The sequence below is a fragment of the Ptychodera flava genome, chromosome 9 (genome assembly GCF_041260155.1).
Source record: "Ptychodera flava strain L36383 chromosome 9, AS_Pfla_20210202, whole genome shotgun sequence".
Taxonomy (NCBI): Eukaryota; Metazoa; Hemichordata; class Enteropneusta; family Ptychoderidae; genus Ptychodera; species Ptychodera flava.
Window position 1 is genome coordinate 581,942 of NC_091936.1, and position 23,452 is coordinate 605,393.

A 23,452-nucleotide genomic window follows, 5' to 3' on the forward strand; every position below is an offset into this window, starting at 1 on the left:
GGCTCATGGGAGAAGCGTGCGTGACGTCATCGGTGATACACAAACGTGTGTGACCGCTTACCAAAGCATTGGAGTCTATGACTGCAGGAGTGCAGTTCTGCATGTTACGACTTTTTAATTCTCATCAGTAGCATAAAAAATTATTAACTGTTGTTCAGTTGAGTGCAAAAATCACTCAAGGAAGAACAAACGGAGTCAGCTTTTATCGTCGTCCCACAGAACAGCTTTTTCGAAGACAGTGGCTAAAGAAAGTCGGGCGAGTTTTAAAATCTCAAAAGATACAAAGTTATGTTCTACTTCTTTCAGGATGATTTTATAAGGGATTTCGGGACTCTGATACCGATACAAGATGGTACTACACAATGCGGTTCGTATCTTGACATGCTGAGTCAGCCTACTATCGCCGCTTTTAACCAGATAAATGTTAATATTGGCGATTTCGGGACTCTAAATCTGAAGACGAAACTACACAAAGCGTCTCTCATCTCGACAGCCCGGATCTGCAAAATCGCTCTTATATACAGGATAAATATAGGCAATTTCGTGACTATATCTGGTAATATTGATAGTACAAGATACTGGAATGACTTCTTGCCTATTCTCGACCGTGGAGTGACGTCAGTAGGTGAAACGCTTACGAGCGAGGTGAATGAGAGATCAGACGATACAGAAGAGAGAATGATACAGAAATTGTGTGGAAAAAAGCAGAACTAAAAGTTATGTCATTTATGTATATTGAAACTTTGAATATTTCTTTGGTGGTTGAAAAATTAAAACTTCCAACGGCGCTGACGCAAAAATGACGTAAGAATCCGCAAGTACCCGGATGGCCCGCGGTCAAGAATGATGTGTCTCGATTGGCACGCCGGGTCTGAGAAATCGCCGATATTATATTTACCCAATAAAAAAAAATATCAATTGCACCAGGACTCCTAGGGTAATATCGATATCGATACCAGACGATACTAGATTTACGTGCACTCTGTGGTGTCGGCACGCCGGGTCTGCGAAATCACGGATATTTATCCGATAAATATCGGCGACTTTGGACATTAACTCTGATACTAGACGCTACTTTGTCAAAATGTGGGTAAATATCCGATGTATATCGGAGATTTCACCACGTGCCTAACAGTTCTGACCACCCGACCACCTCTGTCCGACTCTTAGTTCATAGCATCCGTGGCCGATAGTCAAGAATAATGTATGTTTTACATTATTATAATTATTCATGCACGAAATACATTTTTTACATGTAAAGGATTTTTTTCATTAGATTTCCACACGAACTTTCATACACTACAATCGGAACTTCGTTGAGAGGCCGATCAGATATCACCGTGAGTTGGGGATTGCCTTGCACGAATAACATTCTTTACATGTAATATATTTTTACTTGGCGATCGAGACCTGAACAGAGGACATATCGGACATCGTCGAGAGTTTTGGCTGGTCTTGTATGAAATGCATTCTTTACAACAATATACGGTAGACGATACTATTGTTTTAACACTTTCACCGCGGGAGGGCGCATTCTGCGCCAACGGCCAGACTGCGGGAGGCGCGTAAACGCGCCAAGAACATTCGCGTTTATATGCGTTCGATATACGTTGGCTTTGTTTGATCTACATCATGTTTGTTGACTATTTCCTCAAGCCTAGCGTAGTATACGAGGTAGAGGTCAAACCTAAATGAGCATGCGCGCCAAATTTGTAAACAAATGCCGCCATATTCGGTCATTTCTCGGCCGTGATTTGTAAGGATAGTGTGATAGGTTGTTGTTTTTCTCTCAGAGGGTATTTAAAAATGGCGATGCGGGCACAGTTTAACATCGACAAAGCCCTTGAGCATGTTTTTCTAGACACTAATAGTGGAATTGTCACTGATCTTGAAACTGAACTCGACGAGATGGCGGAAGTCAAATTTCAAATTACAACTCTAACACAGAACTTGAATATGTTCCCAAACCAGTTGAGCAAACACAGAGATCGCAAGCAAGACACTGACAGGAAGGTAGGCAATCTGAGCATGCGACAAAGTGCGACAAAGGACCGGTGACTGGCATCACAAACGTTGATGGGGTATCCTGTGGATGTTGTACGACATCAATCTATCAATGACAATTACACATCGGACTGGCAACCAGTATATAAGCTTACATAGAGCATAGCTCTCTTTTGAATGACAGATGATACCTGTTATTCGAAGATGAACTTGTAATAAATATGAATATTAATCTCATTTACATGGAATATGTTTTAGCGTATGTGTTCCTCCTACTGAATTTGAGTTGATAAAACGTAAGTGGTAATTTTTAAAGTGTTACGCTGAGAAAAATACATTTATATTTGAAATAACAAAAAATGCAACATTTTTTTGTAAAATCCAATATGGCCGCCATGATCACGTGATCTTCAAGGCGTGTCACATGACTTTTTGTGCATTTTTATGATGCTCTGTCATATTGCAATACTCACTGAAAAAATTGTCCCGAATACTCAAATAATTACAGAGATATAGCACATGCATGTAAATCAATATTTATAAGGCCATATACCCATAGAAAACTACGCACAGGAATGCACGTATAAAAATTAATTACGCAGTGAAAGTGTTAAATAGCGGGCAAATATCCATTATATCAGAGATTTCATCACTTTGTAGATCTGAGTAAGCCCGACTTCCTAAGTTCGACACCAACTTCGAAAAAAAAGACGACGCTATACATTTGTCAAATTGCGAATAAATATTTTCCGATATATATTGAAGATTTCGCAACCTTAAAGATCTGGCTAAGCTCGACTTACGTATCATTCACGAACCAAAAATTAATTTTAAGCGACTGATAAAGAAAACTCTGTTTTAGAAACGTAACGCTGAAGGATCGCAGAGTCACTCAGTGCATGGATGTAAAAAATAGACATCCATGCTCAGTGTCAGGTCTCCAATCCAGTTCGGGGTCTGTACAAGCACAGTGACTCCCTCCGCGGAATTACGAACGATGTGTGGAGATACTTTCCCATTATTACATATCTTGGTTCAAATTAGTATGGTTTGATTTCAGTGTGGAAAAAGTAATACTCGATGTCAGAAATATCGCTGTCCGAACTCTCCAGAGTCGTCTTACGAACGCGCTAAACTGTTCACGGTACTCCTCCAGCTGCAAGCTACAATCGTCTGTATCGCCGATGACGTCACGCACGCTTCTCCCATGAGCCCTTTCCGAGCTCATTTCCATAAATGTTGTCTACTTCAACTTCTCTTTTCATCGCGCCGTAGTCGTCAGCGCGTGCAATTATGTTGCAAATTTGAGCTGCATTTTATTCAAGGGTGATTTTGGAAGGGATAAACGGTCAATGTCGCTGGACTTAGGTTTCCCTTTAAGTTGCAAACATTTGTCTCTTCTGTGTGCTTTTTCTGAGTACCCATAGGCTCAACTTATTCAACAGAACTTACTTGCAATGTTAATTTGAAAGTTAAAATGTGCTTGGTTAATAGGATGAAAATACTGATAAAGATAACCAGCTGAAGATTCTTTATAATCCGACAGATATGCTGTTTTTTTTATGACATAAATCTTGACAAGCAAGTCTTGTTTACTTTAATTAGAATGTAATTAACTCTTGTTTATATTATTTTAAGCAGTAGTATCAAGTTGAACAAGCTGATATTGACAAGTTGGTCGGCTGTTGGAGGTTAAAAGCTGTAAAAATAAATGTATGCATGTATGCATGTCTATCTGTCTGTCTGTATGTATGTATGTTAGTTAGTATGTGCAGATGTATGTCCGTCCACATTAAAAACTCCTAAATCGCAGCACCTACCATCTTAGTATTTTTGGTGGACAGATGCACACAGGGGTGGAGATGTGAATTTGTTGAAATAAACATATCAAAGTAAAAAATATGCAAATGAAGGGGAAAAAAGGAAAAATCCTGCAAATTGCTAAAACTGTAACCAATGGCCAGATTTGGTTGAAACTTGGTATGCAGGCTTTTTATAGTGACTTAAGTTACATTTCTTCAAATTGTGGTCAAACATATCAAAGTAAAAAATATGCAAATGAAGGGGAAAAAAGGAAAAATCCTGCAAATTGCTAAAACTCTGTAATCACTGGCCAGATTTGGTTGAAACTTGGTATGCAGGCTTTTTATAGTGACTTAAGTTACATTTCTTCAAATTGTGGTCAAAATGTGGTGAAATTTTCATATTTGTATTTTTTTGGGCAATTTTTCCCATTTTTGTCAAAAATCAGTTCCTCCCAAATTTTTTTTTGGATTGCTGTAAAACATGATAGTGTTGATTCTAGGGTTGTTTTCTGTCAGATTTGTCAAAGTCATTATGAGATGGAGCATTTCATATTGCTGGGATATAAGATTAATTTAATTGGATTTGCAATGGAATTTTCTTATGCAATGTCATGTGTGTACTAGTACTTAGTATCTCTGTAAAATGGGAGGACAGTGTCATTGATACTATTTTTACTCACATTTGGTATACCAATGTGAGGTTATCGTATAAGCTGAATTGATTTGCATGTCTGTATATTTGTGGGTATGTGCGGATGTATGTCCGTCACACACAAAGGCTCCCATACTGCCAAAGCTACCGTCTCAGTATTTGGTGTACAGGTAGATGTAGGGGTTGAGATGTGAATTTGTTCAAATGAACACATCAGTGTCAAAAATGTGCAAATGAGGTAGAAAAAGGGAATTTCTGCATGTGTGCAGGAGTGACAGGCAAACCTAACTTATCTTGAGTCATTTCCTGTCATTGTTTGTGAACCGTTACATATTAACAGAACTGCCCAAACCATATACAGTAGAGGGGAGGAAGACCTTCAGTAGAGGGGAGTTGTTTATGAACTGTTACATATTAACAGAACCGCCCAAACCATAGACAGTAGAGGGGAGGAAGACCGTCAGTAGAGGGGAGTTAATTGTTTATGAACTGTTACATATTAACAGAACTCTCCAAACCATAGACAGTAGAGGGGAGGAAGACCGTCAGTAGAGGGGAGGAAGAGCGTCTATGGTCAAACTAAGAGGGGCTAGCTGCCTTTCAGCTATGCATGTTGCTAAAGTTGACCTCCAGTACCTAAAATTTCAGACCTTAATTACTTTTGTCATTCTTGTTTTTCTGGTTTAAATATTTCTTGTTGTTTTTCTGGTTGTACTGTGCAGAAATCATTATCATAACATCAACGTAGAATTTTCCTGCACTGAACAGATAGAAACAACATTTATTGTTGATCTTTGGTACCCATACTGGTATATACCAATTTTGATCAAATGTGAGCGACACCGTATAATTGCGGTATTTTTTGTTTTTAGGGTAAAATGTCGAGAAGCACTGCATCAAATTGTATGAAATGTGGTACAGGTGATAGATAATCTGTTAGTGTCATAATAGAATGAAAAATGTTTAGCAACATCCTGTTTATTAATTACTACTTGAATCATTTAATGACCTTTTGTAATTATAATAGGTTGGCAGCCCAGATTGGTTTCACATTTTCACCACCATGGTACTAATTCTCGGCCATTAAGCCTCATCAGTATTGCAGTATTTTTGATAACAGACCCAATTAATGAACAGGACTCCATCCTCGCAATTCAAGGACCTGTAATCAAGTTACCAATTAACAAGTGGGTACTGTGTCATCAACGATGACTTTTTACCCAATATCCCCTGTTCCTTATCGTATCAGCATTCATGTCAGGTGTGCTGCTTCTGACACTCAACGTCATCTCGTGCCTGATGCAGCACAAATGACACTCATGCTGATACAACACAGACACAGGCAATATAGGGTAAAAATCTCTAAATATCACTCATGCATATACCCAATATTGTGAACTCTGAGCTTTGTCATTTATGGTAATTTTGACGTATCTTTTTGCCTTCTAGCACATTATCACACTGTATTGGAGTGCCAAATTAAATGTGAAGAAACCCTCGCCATCATTGATGGCTATTATCATACAGATCATGTTGCTGCACACTATCATTATCTCCAGTTTGCTTATTACCAAGGTAGGTCATTGTTTGTATGAAAAAAAAAGCCAGAGCTTTTACTAAGAAATACCTTGACTCAATGACATACAGTACTGTGCTTAACTACCAATACTAGGCCATTGGGATGGGTGTCCGTCCTGGGGGTCTGTCAGACTGTATGTAGGTCTGTATGTGTGTCTGCCTTTGAGGATGTCAGCCATTTAAATATTTCAATAAACGCAATATTTTCAGATTTGATATTGGATGTGTAGATGCATGATATGAACTGTCTCTTTCATTTGATGATATTATTGGAAATACCCAAATTAACTCAAAAAAGCCATTTTAGGTCTGTTGTCATGAGCTACACGGAGCTTCCTTTACCGAAATTTTAGGCCTCTCACAAACTGTTACTGCAATTTTGCTGCAAGCTTTGCAGTAAATTTGCAGCAAACTATTTGCTGCAAATATGCAGCTGGTTCATTTTTCAGATGCAACTTAGGTTTCTTGTGAACTTGCTGCAAATATGCAGCAAACTCCCTGCCGCAACCCTGCTGCAAACTCTTTGCAGCAAATTTGCGGCAAATTAATTTGAATGTTACTGCAAATTTGCAGCAAACTCCATACAGCAAATTATTAGGGTACAAAGCCCTATGGGGTTTGTCCCCTATTGTATTTACTCAGAATCACTTCTTCTTCTTCTTCTTCTTCTTCTTCTTAGGGGCCCAAGCCGACCAGCTGGGCCCCTAGCTATTGTTATTGCTGGAGTTCTACTATTTCCTCCTCTTCGTATTCTTCTGCCATTTCTTTGTCAACCTAGATCTCTTAAACGGCTGAACCAAAACTTGTGAAACTTGCAGGGCTTATACAGTGTTTCCGCTGCCCACTCGCCAAATCGCAAATACGAGAAAAAAGTAGCGTTTGGCGAGAAGATTTTGGCAAAAATTAGCCAAACTTGCGAATCGAAAATTGCACTATGACGTCATCACTTTGTCTGTCCGCGTGCACGTGTCCTGCATTCAACTGGAGACGTAATGCTCTATCTCTGTGCATCCCCGACCTTATGCGTCAGGAGATCCTATTTGTAACACATATGAATAAAATTGTAACGAAATAACTCACAAATCAATAGTACCGCATGTACATCATGACTAGTTGACTAAAATGTTGCGAAGTTTTGGGTTTTACTACTAAAAATGTGTGCAGTGACAGCCATGTCATCGACACTGAATTGAAGGATCGTAGTGACGGTGAAACTATTAGCAAAACCGGCAAACTTTCCTTTTTGACTTTGGCTGCTCCACCAATATGGGGGGAACCACCCCTACAACACACATTCTAAGCGCAAGTAAAGCTATGAAATGGAAAGAAAAATTATGATCAATGTAGGAAAGTCGACCGTGAATTTGGAAAGGAAGGTAGCGGCATGCATGGTCAACAGCATACGCATGGCATTTTTTAGAACGTAGAGCGAGTAATTTAAGGCACTCCTGAATAGCGAAAAATGTTCGTGGTGTATTGCTGCCAACAAGAAAATACCTTTACTGGCGTTAGAAACTTGTGTGAATTGGCTTCCTTAAATATAAATTCGCGACAATTTTCAGTGTATCACGGACCGTGGTGGATTGTGACGTGACATCGTATACAGACTTTCAGAGAAGCGCTCGCTCGTACGGCCTAGTTCTGCGTTGACATCGTGCAAATAAATACGCAAAGTCTTGTTGCGATATTTGAGCATTTAACTTGATCGTCAGTGAATCAAAAAGATGATTCTCCATATCAAAAGGGTATATATTTGATATTTTACGGTTCGGTTTACATAATAGACGTGAACATTTGGATTTATGATCCGTGATTTCCGCGATCCATGGCATGATTCAAGCTGCATGGCTGTGAATACACACTGACGTCTTTGATGATGACCCCTGACCCAAGCGCCATTGATACACTGTGCGCTGTCCGAGCTTCGCTTGCTAAACTTCAAGCGTAAAGCAAATGCATTGAAAGTCTAAAAAAATGCACATATTTCTCAAGTCTGAGAGTATTTTACTTTCGAACTGCTATGATAATGGATATCTGATTCGTTTGATAAAACTAGTATGCTGAACCAGGTTTCGTGCCGTTGTCTGTAGCGATATGTACAGTATCGCACGATATACGGATACGATAGCGATTTCAAGTCTGTTACTGAATATAGTTGCATACGCCTATAACTTTGGACAAGTGTCGCTTGAAATTCGGACAAATTTTATGTTGTATGCGTGGCTGATGTTAGTATCCATAGTAGCACTAACAGGGTTTATTTCCGTCATTTTTACGGAAAATGCAGACAAATATTTATTTTTGCATATTAATGAAAAGAAATGACGTCATTTGTGATCAGTGGTATCGGCTTGGCTAATTGAATATCTGGTTTGGCGAATAATTTTTTAGGGCTTCTAGCCAAATTTGCTACAAGATTTTGGAACCCAGGGGAAACACTGTTATAGGTGTCAATTAGTTCTCGTGCACCTGACCCTAAAATTTTTATTTGGTCGCGTGACCTGGCGGCCATATTGGATTTCCAAAAAAAACATAAAAATGGCTTCTTCTGATGATCCGGGGGTCTGGTGAATTTGAAATTTTTCATATAGCAAGCATGACCTAAGATCTTTAGAATTTGCAAATAAAATTGTGTGCGATCATGTGACTTTGGCCGCCATATTGGATTTTCAAAAAATAGCAATTTAATCTTTAAAAATCTTCTTTTCCAGAACTAAAACACCAATTGAGCTGAAATTTTACTCATGTCATCCTAAGAGTGATCTTTTTCAAGTTTGCAAACGACATTTGGATCGGTCAGGTGATTTGGCCACCATATAGGATTTTCGAAAAATACCAATTCAATCTTCAAAAATCTTCTTCTCCAGAACTGAAACACCAATTGAGCTGAAATTTTACACATATCATCCTTAGAGTGATCTCTTTCAACTTTGCAAACGACATTTGGATCGGTCACGTGATTTGGCCGCCATATTGGATTTTCGAAAAATACCAATCTTTACAAATCTTCTCATCCAGAACCAAAACACCAATTGAGCTAAAATTTTACTCATGTCATCCTTAGAGTGATATCTTTCAAGTTTGCAAGAGACATTTGGATCGGTCACGTGATTTGGCCGCTATATTGGATTTTTGAAAGATACCAATTTAATCTTTAAAAATCTTCTTCTCCAGAACTAAAACAAAGATTGAGCTGAAATTTTACTCATGTCATCCTACGAGTGATCTCTTTCAAGTTTCCAAGAGGCATTTGGATCGGTCACGTGATTTGGCTGCCATTTTGGATTTTCGAAAAATCGCAATTTAATCTTTAAAAATCTCCTTCTCCACAACCAACACACTTATTGAACTGAAATTTTACTCGTATCATCTTAATTATGATTTCTTTCAAGTTTGTGAAAGGCATTCCGTTAGTCACATGGTTGGCCGCCATCTTGGATTTTGTGAAAATTGCAATTTAATCTTTAAAAATCTCCTTCTCCAGAACCAACACACCCATTGAACGGAAATTTTACTTGTATCATCTTAAGTATGATCTCTTTCAAGTTTGTGAAAGGTGTTTTGATCAGTCACATGGTTGGCCGCCATCTTGGATTTTGCAAAAATCACAATTTCAAGTTCTTCTCCAGAACCAACTCACCGAATAAAGTGACATTTTTTACTTATATCTTCCTTAGTGTAAGCACTTTAAAGTTTCTGATAGGCAATTGGATTGGTGAAGTACTTTGGCCGCCTAATTGGATTTTGCGTAAAACATGCAATTACCAGTGAAACGTACAGTAACTATGAGATGATGTTCAAAATCCTTCTTTTCCAAGCTCAAATTAAGCATATAATATCATCAGTGCAAGAACTTTAAACCATGTTATCTGCTTGGGCCCTGCCAATGCTGCTTGCAGCTTTAATTCCTCAACTTCTTCTTCTTCTGCCATTTCTTTGTCAACCTAGCTCTCTGAAACGGCTAAACAAAAACTTTTCAAACTTGCAGGGCATATAGGGGTCAATGAGTACTCGTGCACCTTACCCTTGAAATTTTCATTGGCCATGTGACCTGGCGGCTATATTTGATTTTCAAAAATGTAAAAATGGCTTCTCCTGATGATGTAGGGGTCTGGTCAATTTGAATTTTTTTGTATAGCAAGCATGACCATAAGGTCTTCAGAATTTGATAATAAAATTACGTGCCGTCACATGACTTTGGCTGCCATATCAGATTATCGAAAATTGAATTTAATCTTCAAAAATCTTCTTATAATATAAAGGAAAATGAGGGCAACTCCACACATCGGCTCTACCAAGATTGTTTAATATTACGATATGGTGAATAAAAGGATCATTGCATTTATTTTGTGTGGAATACATGGCGAGACACCGGTGAATAGTGCTTTGACCCTAGTCATGTGATCTGGGTCCCCGGTAAACCGGTTTGTTGATTGAGTAATTTGTCTTAACGGTGTTTCGGAACCAAAAATGGGGTTCCTTCATCAGTCGCTCTCTTGTTAGCTCATATTTGGTTTTATATATAAATACCAAAAAGAGCTTATATGATGAGTCTGAGTGGCGTCTGTATGTCTGTATATTTGTGGGTATGTGCGGATGTATGTCCGTCACATACAAAGGCTCCCATACCGCCAAAGCTACCATCTCAGTATTTGGTGTACAGGTAGATGTAGGGGTTGAGATGTGAATTTGTTCAAATGAACATATCAGTGTCAAAAATGTGCAAATGAGGTAAGAAAAAGGGAATTTCTGCATGTGTGCAGGAGTGACAGGCAAACTCCACTTATCTTGAGTCATTTCCTGTCATCGTTTATGAACTGTTACATATTAACAGAACTGCCCAAACCATAGACAGTAGAGGGGAGGAAGACCTTCAGTAGAGGGGAGTTGTTTATGAACTGTTACATATTAACAGAACTGCCCAAACCATAGACAGTAGAGGGGAGGAAGACCGTCAGTAGAGGGGAGGAAGAGCGTCTATGGTCAAACTAAGAGGAGCTAGCTGCCTTTCAGCTATGCATGTTGCTAAAGTTGACCTCCAGTACCTAAAATTTCAGACCTTAATTACTTTTGTCATTCTTGTTTTTCTGGTTTAAATATTTCTTGTTGTTTTTCTGGTTGTACTGTGCAGAAATCATTGTCATAACATCAACTTAGAATTTTCCTGCGCTGAACAGAGAGAAACAATATTTATTGTTGATCTTTGTTAACCCATACTGGTATGTACCAATTCTGATCAAATTTGAGCGACACCGTATAATTGCGGTATTTTTTTGTATCCCCTCCGCTTGGTTGTGTGATGAAGTCATCTTTGTCCTCGAAGAGGAGAAGCCAGATTCATTATTGAGAGAGTTAGCCACTATTGACTGACTCTATAGTGAGCAATCCGGTGTGTGTTGTCATATTATAATTAACATGACCCAGCATCGACCGGAGTTTCTGGACGCTTATAAGGATATTTGTTTTAGGGCATATTTTGAGCATTGCTAGTGCTCGTTATGTTAACAGTAAATGTTGTACTAATCTAACAACAATTAGTTTGTTTTAGGCATTTAAATCGATTATCTGAACTTTTGGCTTTGTGTGAATTTTTCATGGACTTTGTATATTTCGTGTCGATATTGGTGCCTGCTTTCCGGTGTTTGAAAAGCATGTTGTGAAAGGCTGTTTCGAGAAATAAATCTTATTTCTCTGTGTTTAGCCGTTCCCAGGTTTCATGGTTTCATTAACAATATTTGCTGTAAACGGCCTTTGAAATTGGTTTGGTCTGAGGAGAGTATTGGTTTATTAGCTCCTCAGTTTTATATACTGAGGAGCTATTAGAATTGAAAACTAGAAATGGCGGCGTCAACTTTTACTTCCTTCTGTCAAGACTTCCTTCTGTCAAGATTTGGCCAACTAGCTTCTGTAGATTTGTATCTGCGATTTTTACAACATTAACACAGCAGGGCTTGATGTGGTCTTGTTTACATCTTTAATCAGCTACATGCTCTCAGTTACACAACACACCAGGGCCACTCCATGAATGTCAGACAGAGAAACATAAACAAATCACCACACTTTGCAATGTCATGTATCTTTCATTTTTATTTGTGATGAACAAGTGAGCGTGAAAGTTCAGGTAGCTTTGGGAATTGACCGGCTAGACCAGCATCATATAAACTTACATGTTCAAAATACATTTGTAAATGTATTCGTGGAGTTCCTGATTGGACTCAATGGTGCACTGCAAGAGCCTTTTCAACATAACGATTCTAATAAAACGTAAAAAAAGACAGTTTGTTACAAGGCATCCTTTTCACTGAAACACTTGCAAACATGATTATGATATGTTCTATTACTTGTAGAGCTCTCATTTCATTTATACCATTTAGACAAATTTTTCACTATTATTTCTATTTTTAGCTTTATGGTATTTTTCTAGTACTTTCTCTTTCGTTCTGTTTTTGGGGTATACTGTGATGAGAATGTTCCCTCACAGTATTTCATGATTCGATTCATCTGTAAGAACTAGGATTGCAATGATTAGACCGTTGTAAGCAACAGATAACTTATCATTGTGTCCAATTGTCAGGAATTCCCAAAATTGTTTAATATGTAGAGTCACTGAGACTGGACAAGCGAACATTTCAAAACCTTCCTGAACTTTCAAGCTCATTTGTTCATCGCGAATAAAAAAGAAAGATACATGACATTGCAAAGTGTAGTGATTTGTTTATGTTTCTCCGTCTGGGTACAGTAAAGTGGCCCTGGTGTGATGTGTAACTGAGAGGTGTAGCTGATAAAAGATATAAACAAGACCACATCAAGCCCAGCTGTTAATGTCGTAAAAATCGCTGATACACAATACCTTGGCTAATTAAGTTTTGCAGCTTGATCGGATTTCACTCTAACTGGCTATCAACTTCAATGTGTTTATGGAACATAGAGAAAACTATGGGAGCAAAGTTTTTCGACAAAATGTCACATGACCAGCCACTTCCTTTGTTAATTATGCACATACCTAAATCTGGGCTTAATAAAAGCGCTCAGAGTATACGCATACACATACACTATACTGTGCGTAAACATATCCTAAAGTAAAGTGGCTAATTCAGGCTGTGATATAGCCGGTTTTGGCGGGAAAGTAAGAAGCGTCTTTGACTTTGATTGGTTAGAGATGAGTCACACGTCAGAAAGAATTAAAACTATGTGTAAACACAGGATATTGGAAGGAACTGAAGAGATTACAATCTGTCTTCATTGTCAAGGAATTAAGAAGTAACTATCTTTGTATAACGTTTCTCAACAAACTTTGACCAACATGTGAAGGAGTATTATACACAGCTAATTGAACTTCTAGAAGGTTCTAAATATGACTGATTGAATTCAAGGTTGTGAGGTCGTGAAGGACAGTGACCATGAGAATTTTCTAGATAATTTAACTCAGGTCACGAGTGTGGGGGAAAATGACCTACATAACAACAGTCATCCTTGACAAAAATTATAGATGGTTGTAGATGGTAGAATTGTAGAATCTCTCCTTTAATAATTCAGTATAAACATGTCTGTAACATATTCATTTGTTTTGATAGTTGGTGAGATGGACAAAGCAGTTGCGTGTGCAGTCTCCTACCTCTTGTTTGTTCCTGGTGATGAAGTAATGTCAAAAAACATGTTATTTTATGAACAACTACCAGATGTTGATCCAGCTGGCTTCAAACCAAGAAGTGAAGCTAGACAGTACAATACCAAGATAATTGTGCAACGACGAATGAAAAGATTTGCAGACAAGATGTTTGGTTTCTCAGATAATGAGGTAGGACAACAAAACTATGGTCATCTAAGTACATTCCACAGTCAGTTTGTGTAACAATCTAAACTGGCCAGATTATAAACCACATCATATTAAAGGTATACAGTCACCCGTAATCTAAATATGCCCATATATGGTCAAAAGGGGTGTTGCTTGGCATTCAAAATACTCATGTCACGTATGTTTAGAAACGCTGAAAGCGATAACTGAGTTGTGCGCATGCTTATAAAATTAGCATGATTCATGAGGGTCACGACCTCAATTTATCATGTGATCGTATGTAAATACAAGGCACTGCCATGTAGTTACCGGCTGCTCATCTCACGTTTCGATGGACTTTTAACCAATAAAATCGACTAAATCCACGTCAATAAAGAATAAAAACCCTCCCAATGATGTAATTTCATGAATACTAATTTGATTTGAGTCGGGAGAAATGAAAAACCCGTGAAAATTTGACTGGGTTGTCAAGGAGCCAGATGACGCTCCCATATCGAGCTCTGTCAGCTGTTCTGGTGTTGCCGCCATCAAGGTCAAATTTTGACGGCAAATTTTCACATTTTTTGCTCACGTGTTCACACACGTGAGCATATGGTTTACCGCTGTCTTGTATGTGTGTGTGTGTGTCTGTCAGTCTGTCTGTATACCCGATATCTCAAGAACTGTTGAAGGGATGTCAACCAAATTTGGTGCACAGCTTCAGGATCTAAATGGCAAGAACTGAAAAGGTTTCGGTGGGTGTGGCTTGGGTATTAATGAAGTTATGAAAGTTTTAAGTTCTCTCTTACATGGTTGTCTATGAGAGAGCTTTCGCTAATGCCACGTATGACAAGTGAAAACGATCGATTGACGAGATCGACTGTTTGAGGGCGCTGTGAAATGAGATAGTCTATAGGTTGGCTATAGCTGGATAGCTTTGGGCACAGACACTGCACTCGTTGTCACGAACGACTTTTCATCGTGAATCCGCAAGGAAGCAAACGTTATTAAGTTGCTTCATAGAGCGTAAATTGTTAATCTGCGGGACCGTTAGAGGAATTCAGGTAGGTGTTCAACTCTTTTGTGATGAAGTTCGAAACTACTTGCGAGTGAGTGTAAACAATATGGGGCAGATGGTTGTCGTGCAGCCGATCAACTCAGCCAGTGTGACGTGACGTATTCATCATGACAAACCGTAAATGATCGACGTGTATTGTGGTCTTCACGCAGACAATCTAAACAACGTCACCAGTCTGTCCATTCTGTTATTCAGAGAAAAAGATTATGGCGGTTGATCACACGCAACAGTAAAATCCGTTGTGAGTGTCGATAGTCTGTCCACGGAGGTATTAGCTAGAAGGACAACATGCACTGAAAATAAGCCAATCAACTAGCAATGTATGTTGGACAGATGATCCCTTTACCTCCTTTCTTTTTCGTGCCCTTGAATTGGTGCTTCCGAGCCATAAGTTGACATAAATGTGTACACCCTTAGAGTTCGATAAAATATGAAATAAATTTTATCACTATCGTTAATCAAATGCCCACGCACAGATCAAAAATATGCCAATTACTCGTGCGCAGTGTTTGGTTTTGCAAACAATGGGTCAATCAACGCAACACAAGACCGGACTCGAGAGATGGGTAGTCACGTTGTTGCCTTTCATTAAAACTTATTGTCAGTCAGATTGATCATAAATTTTTAGGGGTTCCACAACTTCGCGCAGAATGCATCAACTTTCTTGAGTAACTATCAATGTGACTATCAATTTCACGATGAGTTTTAGGCAACGGACTACACGAGACGCCATAACTACGTCATCAAGCTAGACTCCCAAGGTTACCATTTTGTGTGTATGGAATCTCACCACAGAGACTACCTACTTTTCAGAATATGCAGTGCTGTATCAATGACACCTCACAAAATTACGGTAATCCGGTCACGACCTGCGACCTGCGACTTCAAAACTGCGACCTGCGTGTTTGTCAAACTGCGACCTGCGTAGGGTTAGTGTTAGGGTTAGGGGTTAGGGTTAGGGGTAGGGTTAGGGTTAGGGAAGTCGGACCCCCAACCAGAAGACAAGTTTTGAGCCTTAATGCCTCTCCCCAACGCCGCCGGCCAGGGCAACGTGTAGCTATGGTACCGGGTTAGGTCGCAGATCACAGTTAAGATGCAGGTACCGGTCACGACATGTGACCTGCGTCCCCGGCCTGAGTCTTTAAACTGTGATCTGCAACCTAACCCTAGCTGCAGGTTGCCCTGGCCAGCGGCGTTGGGGAGAGGCAAGGCTGAAAACCTGTCTTCTTGTCGGGGGTCCGACTTCGGGGTACGGTTGCAGTGGGCGCTCAGCCGCAGAGATGCGTCGGCTCCCGGCGGCCCAACGTTGCCCATGGAATACACCAACAGCCATAACTTCCCTTACGGAAAATTGAGATCTACATCTAGTCCACATTAGATCTACAGTAGACTTTATTTTAATTGGGCAGTAGATGACCTGCTTCATCTACTTTTGTGCATACTAATGAGGTCATAGTTCAGACAGTAGATGAAATGTAGACAATATATATATATTGGGTTCTTATATAGCGCACATATCCACAAGTACATGTGCTCAAGGCGCTTTACAATTATTATTACCCCTGGTCACTGGACCTAATATGATACCACTCAACTCCCTGGGGAGCAAACTACAGCTCACATGTGCAGCAGAGCTAAACACACACATTTCAACCACTGTCCTACCAGGTACCCATCACTCCTGGGTGGGGAGGAGCAATGAGGAATAAAGTGCCTTGCTCAAGGACACAACACCATGGCCATGCCGGGACTCGAACTCACCATCCTGTGATCGTGAGTCCACTGCTCTAGCCACTGGCCCATGATGCCTCCAAGATGTAGATCTATTGCTTCGTCTACTTTTGTGCATATTAATCATCAGGTCATAGTTTAGAGAGTAGATAACATGTAGATGAAAGGCAGACAAGATGTAGATGGAATGAATTACGTATAAGATGTAGCTTAGACAAAGAACAAGAAATTAGTGAGGCATGGAGATCTTGCAAAAGTGTTGAAAATGAAAATGTAAGTATGTTAACATGTCAATCAATTTTTAGACTTTAAAAATTGACCGATGGCCATGGTGTAGCACAGGCTAGGGCTGCAGTTCATGATGAGTATCACAATATTGCATATCACAACAACATCCTCTTGATGTAATTTGGTGGCAACTTCACTGAGCACCATGGTATCAATGGACCTTTGCATAACATGAGATACCATACGCTGGAAAAATCAATCATTCAATGACCGATCATGAGTGGTATTCAGGTCGAAATAGAGAGTAGAACATTGTGCATGCTTAGGCCTACTCAAATTTTTCAAAATCTTTCTCAACTGTACATACATCATTACATGATTAACAGAACAAACTGCATACAAAGCATTTCAGTACATTCAACGACGCTTTATTAAAAAATTTAGAACTGAAATATTCTACATGTTACACAATCAAATTTCATATCGTCGTGGTATTAAAACAGGCGATCAACAAACCTTGCCTACCTCACGGGCCTACCTTACAAGTTGCATTACAATTACCACAGTACCAGTACAGCTGTATACTGGCAGTGTAGGCACTGCCATCGTCAAGTTATCGATGCCAACCTATGTCTCAACCCGATGTAATTCTCGATCGGAACACTTTCTATGCATATCAGAATTGATGTCACATTGTTTCCAAGGTGTACAGATGACGAAAATGTACTTGAAAAATAAGATTTGTTGAAGTACGAATGGTAAGCAAGCTGGCTTCTCTCCCCGATATGCATTGATATGCTGAACCATTGAAAATATGGCGCCTTCTGATTGCGAATGCACATAAGGTCAACTCTCACAGTTGACCCAGAAATCGAAGCCAGTTACAAGGTCACTTGCTCTAAAAGAACAAGAGGTGGAGGCTGAAAGGTGGTGGGGAGATCAGTCCATGCGCGAACTCTCCATGAAAATGCAAGAAAATACGTCGCTCAGGTGAAGAAATTACTTAAAGCAGTACTGGTAATTTTTAAAGCTGACTCGTGTTATGCATGTGTACTGAAATGCCATTGCCAAAAGAACAATGTACTGTAGTCTTATCTGTTACATGGCAATGATAACAATATCAATACAATTATTTGTAAGTTTACTTAGAGATAGGGCCGTTGCTGCTGATTTTCACACGATTCAGAAGTGACTTAATGATACTCAGAAAGTTTTATATGAGGATAGTTTTGATTTTATTTTTTACAATTAAAAGCAGCTGGGATATCAAACAGGTTCGTTTGATTGTTTGTTGGATATGAAGCCGAGAAAATAAAGTTATCAGTTAACAAATAGCTCACTTGCATATTTATGAAGTTTTGTAATTAGTCACATAACTCCAAAAAAAAACCTTATGAATTAGATTAGGGTCCGGCCCGTGGTTAGATGCTTCTGTATTGACCCATCTGAAGAAATTCGGATAGTTTTCAATCGGATTCGAACCCACAACATACGGCATCAGTCGCCTAGCTGAGAGGCCACAGACAGAACCACTCGGCTAAATCTCCACTCCCAAAAAAGAGTGGTTCAATAGCCGGCTAAGTTGTTACATTTTTCTGACTGAGACCGCTCAACACGTTGTAGAGTTCGTGAAGCACTCACGCACGCATGCTCACTATCATACATCGAAAAAAGAAAAAAGAAAAAAGAAAAAAGAAAGTATCAATGAAAACATTGATTTTTTTATTCTTTTTATTGTGATTCACTTTAAAGTCACTTTTTCAAAAATTAATTACTGGATAATCTTTACATTTTTAGCTACTATAGACTATAGTCTATAGAAGCTATTGGGATGGGTATCCGTCCGGCGTCCGTCGTCAGTCTGTATGTATGTATGTATGTATGTCCGTTTGTGAGGCGTCCGTCCACTCAAATATCTTAAGAACCGCAGTACTTACTGATTTGATATTTGTTGTGTAGATGAAAAATATGATTTTGAGAAACTATTTTTTTTAATTTTTTGATATTGTTGAAAATAGGCAAATTAATGCCAAAAAAGGCGTTTTTGGTAAAAAATCTTCTTCTTCATAACCGCTGGTCAGACAGCTTTGTTATTTGGTATACAGGTCCCTAGGGATAACCCAACTTAGATTTGTTCAAATTGTGATGAAATATGCAAATGTGTATTTTTAAGGAATTTTTTTGTCATTTTTTGTCAAAGTTTGACTTACATTGTATGTAATTCTTGTACTGTATAACCCTATCAATCCACCCAGGAAAAAATAATTAATATGATTTTAAATAATTGAATTAATTAGGAAATCATCAAAGCCAAAATAATTTTAGTGTGGAATTATCAGAAAGTTAAACTTTTTTTGACAGTTCATAGTGAATTGAGGATTAAAACATGTAAAGGCAACTTTCCTGAATCCCAACTTTGATATATTCTGAACCACCATTTATGTTATCTAAAAGAAATTGCCCATAATAATTTGTCATGATAGGGTGGTCAAATAAATAGAGATAGAGAAAGTTCTAATTTCCGTTTATGGTGGACTTGGTAAGGATAAAATAAGATTACTTTTTGAGGAAAAAAATAGAGTGGTCAATTAAAAGAGTGGTCAAAGTGATAGGGTTTTTATTGTAAAGCTGGACTGTAAGATTCCTCATGTGCTATTTATAGCAATTATGCAATCTGTGTAAACAGTGCAATGAAAGTGTAACATGATTCCTTGTAATGCTTTTGATGACCTTGAACTTCTTAAGTTTCAAACATTTGTCTCTTCAGTGTGCTTTCTCTGAGTACGTACAGTCTCAACTTATTCAACAGAACTTACTTACAATGTTAATTTGAAAGTTAAAATGTGCTTGGTTAATAGGATGAAAATACTGATATTAAAAGATAAGCAGCTTAAGATTCTTTATAACCTGACAGATATGCTCTTTTTTTATGACGTAAATCTTGATTTACGCAAGTCTTGTTTACTTTAATTAGAATGTAATTAACTCTCGTTTATTTGCTGTTATAGACTAATATAGTCTGATGAAATATGCAAATCTGTATTTTTACAGAATTTTTTTCCATTTTTGGTCAGGCCATCCTGAAATGAGCTATCAAAGATATCCACCTTCTCCATCAATACATGTGTCACAAAAGGTTATTCTCTACATAACACAGCAGAGCTCTGTCAACTGTTAAGTCGCTTGTTTTTTCAAAACTGCTGGTCAGACGTCAGCTTTAATATTTGGTTTACATGTCCCTAGGATGACCTTAGTGAGATAATTTCATACAGTCAGGAAATACTTAATTTTGTATCCATGTCTATAGTAGCTTCAGGGACTTTGGCCCTATGTTTAACTTTACCACAAAATTGTAGTTTGATCCCTGTGATATTTTGCATTTGTGTTCCTTGAGTTAAACAGGAGTGCCTTAGGATGAAAAGAAAATTAATTCACTAATTTCTTCTGTCTATTGTTGTACAGTATATATTCAAATGTAAGGTCAAATGTCTTGTTTGCCAATCATAGAATTTGAAGGGATTGGATTGTTGGACATAGTATACAGCAAGAAACAGAACATTAGATTAAATGTAGACAAGATGGTGATTTTTGAAGTAGAAGTAGATGAGTCTTTGTTTGCCTAAGTGAATTTTGTAGATGAAACTCCCTTAGATTGGATGGTAGATCAGTGTAGATCAAGCGTAGACGAAGTTAGTGCAAAATGTAGACATAGTCATGTCTGGTGTGGACAATATCTGTAGACAAAGCTTCATGTAGACAAACTGCTTTGGCTGTTCATCTACAAAACCCTGATGTAGATCTACATAAAGTCTACTGCAGACGGTCCGTAGATCTACTCTCATCTACTGTGGACATAGGTTTTCCGTAAGGGTTTACTGTCCCAAGTACACAAACATGTAACCCCCCGTAGACTACGGTTTATGATGAACAACGAAATAGATACTTTGCGAAATCGCGAAATCACGAAATGACAACATATCCACAACCCCCAAAATTTTTTTTCAATAAAATCTAATATTTAAATAATGTCCGTGACCACAGCAGTTGGTTTTCTGGGTTTAATGAACGGATTAGGTACGTAATGGAGTATTTTTAAGTGACTTCAATCACGGTCGAACTACAAAGTGATACATGGCGAAATCATGGGCCGCCATGAAAATATCAGTATGAACACGTACTCCCACAGTCACTACAGTACCTGTCTTCAAACACTAGCTGTCGAAACGCAGCTATCTGTTGGCGGATAGCGTGCGTAGCCATGCGGTGGCGGGGTTGACATTTGATCTGCATAGCTCTGCATGGCAGGGCTGGTTTTCGCCCGAGTTGGGTTGAATGAGATGAACAATGGCGGCGGATACGAACGCTTCCCTCGCATAGATAGAGAAAAGTAGGCTTTGCGGAAGTTTACAAGCGCGGCTGGGCACATCGTGTACCTAGGCGTGATGGGTGTGCTCGAAAACGAAGATCAATGCCAGTTTTGGATTCAAAATCAGCTGTTTCCGGCGGAGAAACTGCCCGCTGTATTTCTGAGGAGCCACCAGTGGTTTTTCCTATATCAGTCTGCAAGGCTGTGGTGGGAGGCCGTAGTGTGTTACCGGCGTTATACCAAACTCAGGGATCATTGTGCCTATACTATAGCGGCCATTCTGTTCCCGAATTTCCTATATTTCTAGTGCATACCACAGTAGCCATCACCATGCATGGAACAACAAACAACTGTGGTTAGAATTCAGTAAATTTTCAATGAGATTCGAACTCACAACGTATGGCATCCAGTCACCTAGTAAAGATATCACACAGGGGGGAAAGGTCTGTCGGCTAGACCACAGCTTCTTGGCCATAGTCCACAAACCCTGGTTATGAGCTAGGCTCAAATCGTGTAAACCCAGCACACTTCCGTTATATTCAGGCAAAGGTGATAACCAGTAGCTCCTGGTGTAACATATAGTTTATGTTTCTCTGCAAAGACTAGGCAAGTGTTTAACAATCCCGCCCAATTTTTGCCAACAAGCAACGTCACTACGACGTTGCCTATTGTGCACCCATGGCACTGGATCTCACTCTTTAAATGACAAGTTGTTGGAACTATGCTGATCGACAAATAAACACAACAGATTGCTAAACATTATGACCTCATAAAGTAATGAGAATTCTAATTTCAAAGCTTTCTAAGTGTTCTAACAAGTGAAATTATATGTAATTTCTCAGACATTGTTCAACTGCAAGCATATTGCCTCTTAAATCAAGGTCTTTGTTTTTCACATCCTGAGTACATTTGCTTGAAGAGTCTGCACTGATTTTCTTCAAACTTTCAAATCAATTGCACATTGTCATTACCTGTCATGGACTGTCATAATCCAAACAGTGAGCATTAAGTTCCACAAACAGTTGATCATGACGAATTATGTCATCGACGGTAAATTTTTAATTTGTAGGAAGAAGCTGAATATACTAAGATGTCAAGGGAAACAGGAGAGGAAAGAAAAGGAGATGCAGAACAATTCAGTATGGAGATCCAAAATGGAGAGCCAGAAGAACTAGCTATGGAAAATGGAAAGGCGAGGTACAACAACCCTGAACTCATGCAAAGATCAGATGATGAACAAAATCTTTTAAGTCATTTTGACATGACAAATGTTAATGTGATACTTACTGAAAAAGAACTGAATGGAAGTGAACGCATGGCAGCTGATGGATTTGCAACACAAAAAGAATGTGAAACCCTGATGGACTTGGCATCCGTAAGTTAGCATTCCTTACTAGCTTCCCATCACAGGCTGTTAACCTTTGTCAATGGTCTTTAGTGTAACAGTCCGTATACATTTATGCTCAATAATCATGAAAATGGAAAATATAGATGTCACTTTAATATGTTAAATGATGAAATGGAAGAGGCAGACACACCCATGCTTTAATCCCTTTCATTAGCTCCCGTGTCAGCAACGCGTATCTTATCTAACAGATGGATGTATGGCAGCGACTGTTGTCCAGCATCCATCGTTGTCGTTCATCAATTTTTAGCTCCCATTTGCCATACATATATGGGAATTGGGAGGTTATATGGTTGAAAAAAGTCTGTATGTGAGATGTCTGTCTGTCTGTATGTATGTATGTATCTATGTATGGATGTATGATGTCTGTCCGTCCAACGCAAAACTCACAAACCGCTGCACGTATTAAGCTGATTGTGCCATTGTTAAAATGATGTGCCATTGTTAAAATGAACTTTTTAGTCTCATAGATATGCCATGAGGTAGAAAAACCGGCGAAAATGGTCAAAAATCAATAACTCAGGAACTACTCATCTGATCATTGTCATATTTGGTTTTTAGGTACCTTAGTCCGAACTCATTTAAACATATAGATTTGATGTCAATAATTGATGCTTTCTATTTTTAATGAATTTTTTTTTTTGGCCATTTTAGTAAAAAATCTTTTTCTCTTAAACCAACGCTCAGATCGCTTTAAAATTTGGCGTGCAGGTGCCTTGTGGTAACTCAAAATGAACTCATCAAAATTATAGCAAAATTTGCATATTTGTATTTTGGGGCAATTTTTGCCATTTTTCATTAAAAAAATCTTCTTTGAAACTGTGTATGCCA

General features: G+C 38.7%; 1 protein-coding gene across 3 annotated transcripts in view; it reads left to right on the top strand.

Moving 5' to 3' along the window:
- Window positions 1–23,452, top strand: part of LOC139141336 (prolyl 3-hydroxylase 1-like) — a 328,430-nt gene that overhangs the window by 147,501 nt on the left and 157,477 nt on the right. For all 3 annotated transcript variants that reach the window (XM_070710968.1, XM_070710969.1, XM_070710970.1), the window contains exons 4-6: window positions 5,911–6,036; window positions 13,614–13,837; window positions 22,286–22,591. In XM_070710968.1, coding sequence (XP_070567069.1) covers window positions 5,911–6,036; window positions 13,614–13,837; window positions 22,286–22,591 — 656 coding nt within the window. The remainder of the gene's footprint in view (window positions 1–5,910; window positions 6,037–13,613; window positions 13,838–22,285; window positions 22,592–23,452) is intronic.